The sequence below is a fragment of the Bison bison genome, unplaced genomic scaffold (genome assembly GCF_000754665.1).
Source record: "Bison bison bison isolate TAMUID 2011002044 unplaced genomic scaffold, Bison_UMD1.0 scf7180017862274, whole genome shotgun sequence".
Classification (NCBI taxonomy): domain Eukaryota; kingdom Metazoa; phylum Chordata; class Mammalia; order Artiodactyla; family Bovidae; genus Bison; species Bison bison.
In genome coordinates this window covers 346,799-360,577 of record NW_011492846.1, presented here as the reverse complement: position 1 = coordinate 360,577, position 13,779 = coordinate 346,799, and the positions used below count along the sequence as shown (strand labels likewise).

Below are 13,779 nucleotides of genomic sequence, written 5' to 3'. Positions count from 1 at the left end.
TATCTAGGTTGGTCATAACTTTCTTTCCAAGGAGTAAGCGTCTTTTAATTTCATGGCTGCAGTCACCATCTGTAGTGATTTTGGAGCCCAGAGAAATAAAGTCTGACACTGTTTCCACTGTTTCCCCATCTATTTCCCAGGAAGTGGTGGGACCAGATGCCATGATCTTCGTTTTCTGAATGTTGAGCTTTAAGCCAACTTTTTCACTCTCCACTTTTTCTTTTGGCCACTTTTTATTCTTTTATAAGATGAAAAAAGCTTCTCTCTGGAGATTTCTGAGAACAACAATTTTAAATTAACCATCTCCCCAAGTAAAATTTTAAGAAAAGTTATTCAATTTTTCTAATGATGTCACAATTCCTACATAAAAAGCAAAATTACACAACCTCTGATGTTGATATAGCTACCTCAGTTTTCATTCCGTTGGCAGAGTGTATCTTTTTCCGTCTCCCTCCCTTTTAATCTGTCTTAGTCTTTGTATGTACATTGCACTGTGTCCTGGCGTGTGGCTGGGTTTTGCTGTTTAGCTTCATCCTGGCAGTCTCCCAGTTCTCCCTGGGGTGTTTGGGTCCCTCACATTCCATACAGTTGTTGCTGTGGTTGAATTTGTAGCTGCCCTTCTGCTGTTTCTTTCCTCCATCTTGTATCTTTTTGATTCTGTTTCGCCCTTAACACCTTCTTTTGAGGTAAACAAGTACTGTTTTGGAGAAGGCAATGGCACCCCACTCCAGTACTCTTGCCTGGAAAATCCCATGGATGGAGGAGCCTGGTAGGCTGCAGTCCATGGGGTCACAAGAGTAAGACACGACTGAGTGACTTCAGTTTCAATTTTCACTTTCATGCATTGGAGAAGGAAATGGCAACCCGCTCCAGTGCTCTTGCCTGGAGAATCCCAGGGACGGGGGAGCCTGGTGGGCTGCCGTCTATGGGGTCACACAGAGTCGGACACGACTGAAGCGACTTAGCAGCAGTAGCAGCAGCAGAATATGATTATAAGCAAAACGTGCTTTTCAGAGTAATTCTTTTGAGAAAAATGTATATTTACACTATACAAAGAAAAATTTCCTGTGAATGTTAGTAAAATTTTTTTCTGAGTTTTTCTGAGCCTATTTATTTTAAAAAATAGGTAGCAATAAAATATTTAAAAAATGAGTCCATATTTAAAAGCATTTGTATTTTACAAGTAGAATGCTGGGGATTTCGGGGTCAAGATACTCACCAGCCTAAACTAGGTATTCTTTATTTAACCTTCTGGAGATTATTACCATTTATGACATAAGTGATCTCCTTAGCAACTGTCTCCCATTGGTCCCCTGTCTAACAATAAAGGCTGTGCTCTTTCCATCTTATTCAGTGTGAACATTTATTCACCAAGGACACTAAAGGTTCACTTCCCCTTTTAAACTACCTTCTGGCCGTGCCCACTGGGCTCCGCCTCCACTTCAACAGGCAACAATAAACCTGCTGAGGCTGATCTCTTATCTGATTTACCAAAATGGGCCATCATCCCATAGAAAAGTCCAGTGAAGTCCACATTCCTAATGGTAATATTTTCCCATCTCAGAAACCATCCACCTATAGAGAGTTGTAACAGGCAATATTTATATGTTCTGCCGTCTGCACTTAATCAGTGAGAAGATAATTCTCTGTCTTATCTTCTAGTTACAATCTTTTCCCTCCTCATTCTCCAACTGGCTGCTGTAGTGTTCAGAGCACTTTATTCTAAGTCTAGCTTCAATATGGTAAAGTAGGAGTCCTTAAACAGGTAATTTTATTCTTATTTTTATAGCTGAATGGAAGTTCTATATGGAGTTATTCCTACTTTTTTAGACTCTCACCTCTGTATCCTTATTCAGTATATAAATCATCCATACAATTAACATGTTTTCTGTGATTATCAGTTCTCAACATTGGAACATAGGAACTATAGCAAACACAGAATGAAAGATATGATTCTTTTCTCTCTGAAGTCACATTTCATTTGTCATGGGAATTGGGATAAACTGTTAATATTTGCATTGTTATATTTCAAAGATATATATGATTAGATGCTAAAATAAGCAAATATAAATAATAATGAGAATAATAGTTGTTGCATGTTTACTGCATGTCATCTAATCATTATGAGCGCTTTCTTTACAATATCTCCTTTACTTCAACAAACTTTTCAAAGCAGACATTAAACCGTTTTCTTTTTGCAGATATGCAAACTGAGTGAATACATTTGTGTCAGCTCTCCAGAATTACGTGGCAGATCAGTGACAGGACTAGGATTTAAATCTAGCTTTGTTTTACACACAGTTCTATTCACTGTGCTCTACTGATGATAACTTTTTTCAGAGTTAACTAAATAAAAGAAAATCAAAGAATCAGGAGCTTTCAGAGGGCATATCTTAGTCCTGAAGGATAGGTAACATGTTAATAACTGGTGAGGACTAGAAGGAGATTTCAGGGCTCTGGATACAGTGACTTCTAGAGACCACTGAGGAGAATATGAGTGTTTGAGGAGAGAGGTCATTTTAATAATTATGAGGAGATATGGCTGGACATATATATTTTGGAGAGTCGTGAATGACTGCCCAAGCATTGGTTAAAGTTCCTTGTCTGGGTTTCTGTTCCAGCTCTACCAGCTATTAGCCTAAGACCTTGGACACATTACTTGACTGTTTTTAGGAATCATTTTTTCTTGTAAAATGAAGCAAATAATACTCTCCTATTCTTCAGATGTTTGAAGGATTGAAATATGTGAAATATTTGTGACAACGCTTTGCACATTGTAATAGCTAAATACATGTTATTTATTATTTTGTCTAAGAGGAATAGGTGAATTTGACAACTGTGTGACAATGTGTGATTTTCAAAAAGGGAATGAAGTATACTAATTTTTAAGTAATATAGCCAAGAGTAACCATAGAAAGAATGTAGATAAGGGACAAATCCACAGTGATTGTAAACCTTCTTTTCTGAGAGACTGGCAAATGGTAATGCATGGAAAAAATGAGGGAAAAAAAAACCTGGCTGATCAGATTTTTATTACTGGCTTAACAGCATTTAATTTTCTTTGGAAAATATATTTTTTAAAAAGTAAAAGGAACATCCTTGTACTCTTATGGTTTTCTGGTTCACACTGCAACATATGGACTCTGCTTATAGGACGTGGTATTGCCTGGTTTTGTATCTCGGCCTGGCTCACGTCTAGCCTTGGTGCTTATGTCTATGGTTTGCTGCTGTTTTACAGTAAGAAATATATTAATAGTTTGTTTAAAAACAGAAAATATTATATGAAAATTTATCTACCAGTGGTAAAGTAAGTAGAATAATTTCTCAGATCTTCACTGTTTGTACTAGAGATCTGGCACAGTGACATAGCATTTAGACTATCATGGTTTATTTTGTAGAGTACTATAATGCTTGGTGCTATAATGTGTAATTCTAAAAATATACACTCCTTCTTTTTTGAGATGATAGAATAAAGAAAAAAGACATCACAGTGTAATGTATTTCTATGTATTCCTATGATATTTGGCTTAATTCTGCATTATATATCTAATTGGGTTCCCAGGTGGCTCAGTGGTAAAGAACCCACCTGCCAATGCAGGAGATGCAGATTTGACCCATGGGACAAGAAGATCCCTTGGTATAAGAGATGGCAACTCACTCCAGTATTCCTGCCTGGGAAATTCCACAGACAGATGAGCCTGGAGGGCTACAGTCCCTGGGGTCACAAAGAGTTGGATACAACTGAGTGACTAAACAACAACAATGATGTATCTGATTACCACACTAAAAATCAAATAGAAGTCATAGTCATATTAGGTTAAATATTACAAAGATAGTTTTAAATGTATTTATAAACACTAATATTTGTATTAGAATTTAGATTTTTCTCTATCGTTTTATTATTAACAATCACAAAAAAAATCAGAAAACCAAAGCCTAGCTAATTATAAAACTTAAATTAGTATTTATTAAAAATCTAATACTGAAATAAATTTGTGGTAATACTTTAGTGAAATGGCCTCATATTTATAGCCAGGTGACCAGGACTCGTTTCCTACCTAGGTTTTCCTACCTCGGTTTTCCTAAGATGTTAGACTATTTTGATGTAGTAGCAAGGAATGGGTCTTCTGTCTTCTGGCTCATGCGTAATCCCTGAAGTTTGAAGAGGTTATTTCTAGAGCAAACACAGCTGTCTCTGCCCAAAGAGACTTTTCCAAGAGAATCTTAGGTCAAATTTTAACCAAGTCCAAGTGCTGTCTCCTTTCTAAGGAAATAGTGACCCCTGATATGTTAGTCTCCCTTCTTTTCTGAAGATAATGGCAACCTTCTCTTTAGTAATATTTATGTACTTACCAACTACAGGTGATAGAAGGACCACCTGGATATTGTAAATGATGCACTGAAGATAGAATGCATATAATAATCACTAATGAGGCAAATTTGCCTTGATACGTCAGATAATTGTGCTTAAAATGAAATATTGCTTCTATAGTTTCATGAGGAAAGTAGGTGGATTATTAATTCTTTAATGTGGCAAAATGTAATTATCTCAAGGTAGTTAAAACCACTTGCTTTCTTTATACTATTCATATTTTATGAGCTAAAATAAGATGAAGAATGCTTTGCTCAATTTGAATTGCTTTTGTTCATGTTGCATTTCATTATCTAGTGCATTATCTAATTCGTCTGATTGGCTTTTAGGAACAAGCACTCTAAATTTGGAAAACTCTATCCTGTTTCATTTCTTTTCGCATCACACACCATTTTTTCACTGCTCCTTTACCTTTTTATTTGTCTTCTAGTATCTGAAAGATAAATCAAAGACATATTCCTACTATAAAAATTCTGAGGATTTGGAAACTGCTCAGACTTCATAGGTTAAACGTTTTACTGATGCTGCTGCCCTTTATACAAAGAGATCATAGCACAGAGATGAGAAATTAACAACTCTCGGCTTTCATCAGCCTCATGCTTCCTATTCAAAGATGAACCCATAAACACCATGAAGTTAACATGAAAAGTCTAAGTAAGAGTAAAGAGATGAGAATGATGTCAAATATTTATGATATTCTGTGTCAAATATTTATGATAAAGATGAGAAGGCTGATGGAAATTGTTTTGTCGTTAGGAAAAAATTCAACAAAAACAAACCTTCAAGAGCATGTTGTCCTTTTGATTAGTCAGAGCATTTAGTGCAGAGTTCCTGAATATCTTTCCTTAAATCATAGCATTGAGCAAGAGAGGAAGAACTATTTTTAATCCACTGAATAGATATAAGATAACATAAACCTGGAAGAGTTCTTGGCAGTCCACAACTCATTTCCAATTTTTTTTTAGATTTAACTTAGATCATCCTAGAAAGAAAATTGTTTATTCTATTCATTTTATTCATTCAAACTTTTCCAGGGAAAATAATTTTGTTTTCTCTTTAATTTATTATAAAGTTTAGAATCCTTTGTTGTCTTACTGTGTATGTATATTTGGATATAATTTCATAAAGTCCACCATTTCAGTTCAGTTCAGTCGCTCCGTTGTGTCTGACTCTTTGCGACCCCATGGACTGCAGCACGCCAGGCTTTCCTGTCCATCACCAACTCCCGGAGCTTGCTCAAACTCATGTCCATCGAGTTGGTGATGGACATAAAGGCCATAGTTAATTAATGTATGCAAGTTATGTTTTCTGTCTTTGCCTGTGATAACATATATTCACTTGCTAAGAAAACTAGAAAGATTTTAGACAATAAAAAGTGCTGAAGAAAGAAAAATGTAAGTATTTAAGAATTTGAGCCCTATTGTCATATATCTATACCATATAGGACAACAAACAACTGATTAGACTATTGCATTGATGAAAGCTGGACTTCTATCATGCTTTGTTAAGGCAAATCTTAATATAGAAAAAGTTATATTTACTGTGCTTGGCAGAGGTTTGCTTTTTGAGGGAAAATATAGATCCTCAAATTTAATATTTCTCATCCGTGTATCAAGTACATAACTACAACATACGCTTTTGATCTAATCCCTTCTCAATTATTCTTGATACTTGCCCCCTTAACTACCTGCCCCAACTCCATAATTATTTTAATGTTTGTCTGTGTTTATGTCTTTTCTGCCTAAAGAAAATTGACTTTTCACCTCGAGTATGTTACATTTGCTGCCTCTTTAATCCTCAGCAGCCCTAAATTCTCCATCTGGCTAAGTTAGGATTCAAACCAAATTCTCCCTTCAGTTATATAATATCACTTTTTACAGATTATTGTCCCTTGAAACATAGTTTTATCTTCCACTGCCTCTACTTCTAGTGTTGTCTCTCTTCCTTTAACTTCCAAATTCCAGATGCGACCCATTTGTTCTGTGGCTTCCAGTTTCTTGGCACCTACTTATACCTGCAGTCTCCCTTTCACCACTCTCTTGAAACTGCCTCCTCCAAGGTTACCAAAGTCCTATTAATTGGCAAAATCCTGAATTTTCTCCATTTTATTTCATGTTTCCACATCACTTGATGTTCCAAGTAGCAGAAGTAACAGAAGAGAGACACCTTCAGTGAGAGAGTGCCATGCTGGTAGTTTTACAAGTTTGTCCAGGGAGGAAAAGCCCTAATTTATAGCTTTTACCACTTTCCTTGGTGTAAATTCTTCCAACATGGATGACTTTAACTTTCCAGTGTGTCACTGAACATGGAATTGGGAGACTGCATGAACATAAATTTGTGTGAGCCAACCACTGAATGTCCTTTGGGGGATACTATCAGTCCTTAACTTTTGCAGCATGAAGCAATCTGTTTCATTTTTCTATTACTCTAACACCAGCTTTTCTCCACCCTTTTATTGCTTCTGTTTCTTAATTGTGGTACCCAATTGTAGACTTCATTATGGGTTAAACTTTTTACACCTTTATTTTCTACCTTGGTGTTTTCCTCTACTCTCATGCTCTTCACCATCACTTTAGCATGAATTATGCTAAACCCTTGCCTGCTCCCTAGAGGTCATCTCTCTATTTCAGTTTCTTATTGGGGATAACAGATAGCCCCTGTTTTACTTCAAACTCAGTAAGGCTAAAACCATACTGCTTATCTTTTCGTCACCAAAAAGTACAATCATATCCTATTTATAAGTATTAAATGCATCCTATATGCCAGACACTTCATGAGGTGTTTTGGACACAGACATAGAGAGTATTACCAGTTTTATAGAATAAAAATTCAAAACTCTGATAATTTGATAAGTTTACTGTAACTATCCCATGTCTGCCATATGGTGCTAAGTTGCTTTAGTCATGTCCTACTCTTTGAGACCCTATGGACTGTAGCCCATCAGGCTCCTCTCTGCATGGGATTCCAGGCAAGAATACTCCAAAAGAAAAAGGAAATTGGATATGAACCCAGGATTCTGAAATCAATGCTCATCTTTCTATTACAGCATAGTGCTTCTCAGTTGATGGAACTGCCACTTTTTTGTCGTACATTGAATTACAATATGCAAGTAGTTTTGAATTTTTCTTAATTATTATTTACTACCAAATCTTGTCTATTCATACATTGGGCCAGTGTTTCTACAAGAATCAATCTCCCTTCCATGCTATAAAGCTTCTAAAAACAAGAGCTCTGCTATATTCGTTTTATTCCTTTTTGTAACAAAATTCCTTATAGCAGTTGCTCAATAATTTTGATTTAAAAAGTGAAATAAGTAACAACAATGTATTTCAAACATTTTCATTGAATGTGTGCCACAGTGGTATTTCTGTGTCATCAGTATTGAGAGCCACCAATGATATTATATATAGCAGAACACATTTTCCACTGAAGGAATATCCAGGTTTAGTTTGCAGCAAATAGGAGCAAAAACGGGATGCAAAATGTGCTCATGTTTTAGTACAAATCATGAAGTTAATCATGTGTTTCTAGTCCAAAACCACTATACCTATTTCTAGGTAGCTTATAGTTTAGACTCCAGGGGATTTCTAATGAGTGTAGGGGCAATATGCGTCCTTGTATTTCTGACAAATACAGGAGACTCCTGGGAAGTCATTTCCCACTTCAGAGGTCCTAATTAGGGTCTGGGACTCAGCAATCTATCCACATTCCACCGAATTGCAAAAACTGGCCATACTGTTATGCTATGAGTACAAATTACCAAACTTGAAGGGATTATATGGCCCTCTGCCTTTGGCACCCCACTCCAGTACTCTTGCCTGGAAAATCCCATGGATGGAGGAGCCTGGTGGGCTGCAGTCCCTGGGGTCACGAAGAGTCAGACACGACTGAACAACTTCACTTTCACTTTTCACTTTCATGCATTGGAGAAGGAAATGGCAACCCACTCCAGTGTTCTTGCCTGGAGAATCCCAGGGACAGGGGAGCCTGGTAGGCTGCCGTCTATGGGGTTGCACAGAGTCGGACACGACTGAAGCGACTTAGCAGCAGCAGCAGCTGCTGCTGCCTTATTAAGTAGGTAGATAGACCATTGGACTTCTGAATCTGTAGTTTCTAATTCCCATATCACCTTGGTGTATTACCTGCTTCTGACAGCACCAAGGGGCTGCTTTATGACTGAGTATGCCTCAGGCCTTTTCTATACATAGCAATCTGCTGTGCTGTGACAAGATACTTGAAACAGAGCTTTTCTACCCAAGAAAGTTAGTGAAGGCATATACTTTGAATCTGCCTCGTAGTGCACAACCTGAAAATTAGCTATTTACTGTCCTTTAGAGGCATCTGTTCCCTGTGATACTGTGTCATTATCTTGGTACTGAAATGAAATGAGTTGCTGTTTATCATATCATCAAATACATCTTATACATCAAATATATCATATCATCAAATACATCATCAAATACATCTTTTTATCAGACTCAGTCACCAGGGGGCTTAAAATAAAATCTTAAATGTCTTTAGCTATAAACATTAGCATTTTAAACAATATATAAAAAGTTGAAAAATACTGTGCCAGCTAGTTGAACATCAGGGAATTTTAAATGAATTTGACACAGATTACAAATTTAAAGCTTTTACAGAGGTTTAGGATATAGATTTAGATATGGATTTAGAAAAGGCAGAGGAACCAGAGATCAAATTGCCAACATCCGCTGGATCATGGAAAAAGCAAGAGTTCCAGAAAAACATCTAATTCTGCTTTATTGACTACGCCGAAGCCTTTGACTGTGTGCATCACAACAAACTGTGGAAAATTCTGAAAGAGATGGGAATACCAGACCACCTAACCTGCCTCTTGAGAAATCAGTATGTAGGTCAGGAAGCAACAGTTAGATCTGGACATGGAACAACAGACTGGTTCCAAATAGGAAAAGGAGTACTTCAAGGCTGTATATTGTCATCCTGCTTATTTAACTTATATGCAGAGTACATCATGAGAAATGCTGGGCTGGAAGAAGCACAAGCTGGAATCAAGATTGCCAGGAGAAGTACCAATACCTCAGATATGCGGATGACACCGCCCTTATGGCAGAAAGCGAAGAAGAACTAAAGAGCCTCTTGTTGAAAGTAAAAGAGGAGAGTGAAAAAGTTGGCTTAAAATTCAACATTTAGAAAACTAAGACCATGGCATCTGGTCCAATCACTTCATGGCAAATAGATGGAGAAACAATGGAAACAGTGAGAGACTTTAATTCTAGGGGCTCCAAAATCATTGCAGATGGTGACAGCAGCCATGAAATTAAAAGACGCTTGCTCCTTGGAAGAAAAGCTTTGATCAACTTAGACAGCATATTAAAAAGCAGAGGCATTACTTGACCAACAAAGGTCTATCTAGTCAAAGCTATAGTTTTTCCAATAGTCATGTATGGATGTGAGAATTGGACTATAAAGAAAGTTGAGTGCTGAAGAATTGATGCTTTTGAGCTGTGGTGTTGGAAAAGACTCCTGAGAGTCCCTTGGACTGCAAGGAGATCCAACCTGTCCATCCTAAAGGAAATCAGTCTTGAATATTCATTGGAAGGACTGATGCTAAAGCTGAAATTCCAATACTTTGGTCACCTGATGCAAAGAACTGACTCATTTGAAAAGACCCTGATGCTGGGAAAGATTAAAGGCAGGAGGAGAAGGGGACAACAGAGAATGAGATGGTTGGATGACATCACGAATGCAAAGGACATGAGTTTGAATAAGCTCCGGGAGTTGGTGATGGACAGGGAGGCCTGGCGTGCTGCAGTCCATGGGGTCACAAAGAGTCGGACACGACTGAGTGACTGAACAAAACTTAACTGAGATATACCCAGTACAGAATAAACTATTCTGTAGTTAGTGTTTCTGTGCATCTTGGCAGTGATAGGCAAGACTGAATCTGACAGTAAGGCTCTGTTACTGTACCTCAGCTCATCTTGCATGGCAGAGTATTAGTGGAACCTACACTTTGGGAAGTTTGGTTTCAGTGTGAGTGTTCAGGAAAGTAGATGAGAGAACACCTCATTCATAGTTTGCCAGTGATGGAAGATACAGTTCTTTATAAATCAGCCTGGTGAGGATAAATCTTATATACAGAAATACAGTGTGATTTCTGTTGCTGCATCAAGACCACATCAATATGGTTTAACTAATAATTATCTTCCATTCAGTATCCTGAAGAATCAAGCTTTGCCTAGAGAGGTGAAAATACAGGTGTTCATGGCTTCCCAGGAATGCCATTTGAATAAATAACATCAAATTATACTTTTGTCTTGATGCCTACTCTTTTATTAATATATAGATTGAAATGAAACATAGCAGAACTCCTTATTTAGGTCTTTCATTCTGTTAGCTTCAATGCAGAGTATATGGGGATATCAGTGGAGGATGACAATTAGATCTCAAGGCCCTGCTTCACGTGATATTACTGTTACTGGAGGCTCTATTTTAAAGGGGCAGCTCTGCATAATATGTCACAGTCTGTGTTCCTGCACTTTGAAAGTGATAAAATCACAAATGAATTAGTTTAGCGAACCCAAGAAAGTAACAAGTAACAAAGTTTATATTCCAAATATTCCCATTACAAGTACAGGGTTCATTTTTTTATTATCCTACAAAAAAATGCATTTTAACGTGGCTATGTGTCTGTGTGTGTGTTTTCTGCAGTTTGTCTTATTTGGTCAGCCTTTGTCTCTATTCTCTCTGAGGCTGGTTGCCTTGGTTACCATTATATACACACTCTTTTGTGAGGTTCCTCTTTGACGTACATTTATTTCTATGGAAACAATGAGGTCATTAGTATGGGTAGGTGCTTTAGAGAAAGCACAATGAAGTATTGAATATCTCTCCTTCTTTTGGTTATTAAAATGTATCATTAAATTATTTTTTAATTAGAGGAGTATATTTCTGTGTTCCTTTTGACTTGATCATGAAGCTACATTTTTACTTATTTATAGACTTGCTCATGACAGATAGATGGGGAAACAATGGAAACAGTGAGAGAATTTTTGGGGGGCTCCAAAATCACTGCAGATGGTGACTGTAGCCATGAAATTAAAAGATGCTTGCTCCTTGGAAGAAAAGCTATGATCAACCTAGACAGCATATTAAAAAGCAGAGACATTACTTTGCCAACAGAGGTACGTCTACTCAAAACTATGGTTTCTCCAGTAGTCATGTATGGATGTAAGAATTGGACTATAAAGAAAGCTGAGCGCTGACAAATTGATGTATTGAACTGTGGTGTTGGAGAATACTCTTGAGAGTCCCTTGGACTGCAAGGAGATCCAACCAGTCTATCCTAAAGGAAATCAGTCCTGAATATTCATTGGAAGAACTGATGCTGAAGCTGAAGCACCAATACTTTGGCCACCTGATGCAAAGAACTGACTCACTGGAAAAGACCCTCATGCTGGGAGAGTTTGAAGGCAGGAGGAGAAGGGGACGACAGAGGATGAGATGGTTGGATGGTGTTGCCAACTCTGGACATGAGTTTGAATAAGCTCTGGGAGTTGGTGATGGACAGGGAGGCCTGGCATGCTGCAGTCCATGGGGTCACTAAGAGTTGGACATGACTGAGTGACTGAACTGAACTGAGACTTGCTCAAATACAATGACTTAAAGCATTAGATATACTGTTTAGCTCCTTCTTGTTATATGTGGTGTGGTAAAGATCACCACAGATATATATAACAATAAAAGAGTTATGACTTACACCTTAAAAATGTGTCAGAGAGTGAAAAGTTTATCTCAGTAGTATTTGTTATAATAAAAAAATTGCATAAGGAATTCACATGAAGAAAATAAGCAGTGTTTAGATGAATCTAGAAAAAAAAGGCCCTATTTATGGTCACTGTTTTTTTTTTAAATCTATAGTTTTAGAAACACAGGGATATAACAGAGGAGTGATAGTTATTAAAACATATTTTCTGTGGTATTGGGCTTGCCAGGTGGTACTAGGGGTAAGGAACCCACCTGCCAGTGCAGGAGATACAGTAGACACGGGTTTGATCCCTGGGTTGGGAAAATCCCCTGGATGAGGAAATGGCAGCCTACTCCAATATTCTTGCCTGGAAAATTCCAGGGACAGAGTAGCCTTGCAGACTATAGTCCGTGGGGTCACAAAGAGTTGCACCTGAATGTGTGACTGAGCATCATCTGTGACATTAAATAAGTGTGTGTAGATATGCATATATATATTTACATATAATTAGTATTCTGTTTTCAAATTTTAAGAGCCTTATTAACCCTTTTTTAAAGCATCTCTTTTCCTCTCTGACTTATTTACAAACTAGTCTTTTTTTTCTGTATAGATGATGTGGAAACCTGCCTATGATTTTCTTTATACTTGGAGTGCTCACTATGGAAACAGCTACAGAGATGTGTTACAAGACCTACAATCGGCTTTGGACAGAATGAAAAACCCTGTGACCAAACAGTGGCGAGACTTAACTGGAGCTTTAATACTAGTGAATTCTTTAGAGGTTTTGAGAGCAACTGCATTCTCCACTTCTGAGGAAGTATAGAAATGAAGGATATGTTTTTGAGAGGAAGGAGTAGAGGGAGAAAGGGGTGTGTGTAAGAGAGAGAGAGGAAAAGAATCTCAGAAAAGTATTGCTTTTAAGAAAAAGAAAAAAAAAAAGTTTTTCCCGGTGAAAACATAGCCTAGCACAAAATCCAAGGATGGGTTTTATAATCAAATATGTATTTTTGTATCTGCCTTTCACATGCAAACATTAAGCTGCTTTATTGTTGAGAATGGAAAGAAAAAACTCTTTCTCCCTTTCAAAGTTACTTTTAATTTCTTTTAGTTAAAGCAAATGACTGCCAGCATAATTACATCACACAGAAACCCAGATAATCCAGAGGCTCTCAATATAAACACTGGAATTTTGCCAGCAGACAGGTAGAGGGAGAGGAGAAGGGAGCAATGCTCTGTGGCCAGGCATCAGACTACCTACTTTCTCTACCTGATCACTTTTATTTCCAGTGGCATTTGCTAGGATTATTCCCATTTTTCATGTGGAGAAACTAAGGGCTGGAGAGGACAGTCAGGGCTATACAGCCAGTGTGAAGCAGGTTTTCTGTTTGCAGAATCTGGCTCTGTTTTTTTTTTTAATATTATTTTATTTTTAAATTTTACAAATTGTATTAGTTTTGCCAAATATAAAAATGAATCCGCTACAGGTATACATGTGTTCCCCATCCTGAACCCTCCTCCCTCCTCCCTCCCCATACCATCCCTCTGGGTTGTTCCAGTGCACTAGCCCCAAACATAGCACATGGGAATATAGTTTTTAAAAAACAAAATGCATATTAAAACTTATAGGTAATTATTTCCTTTTAATTAAGCTCTCTGCTCTATTCTACCATCTCATGAA

The 13,779-nt window shown here is 37.4% G+C and overlaps 1 protein-coding gene across 2 annotated transcripts in view; it reads left to right on the top strand.

Moving 5' to 3' along the window:
- The window catches only part of MACC1 (metastasis associated in colon cancer 1), a 93,449-nt gene extending 79,915 nt beyond the window's left edge, over nucleotides 1-13,534 (top strand). For both annotated transcript variants that reach the window (XM_010832781.1, XM_010832782.1), the window contains one exon: nucleotides 12,712-13,534. In XM_010832781.1, coding sequence (XP_010831083.1) covers nucleotides 12,712-12,924 — 213 coding nt within the window. In that variant the 3' untranslated portion in view covers nucleotides 12,925-13,534. The remainder of the gene's footprint in view (nucleotides 1-12,711) is intronic.
- The last annotated feature ends 245 nt before the right edge of the window (nucleotides 13,535-13,779 follow it).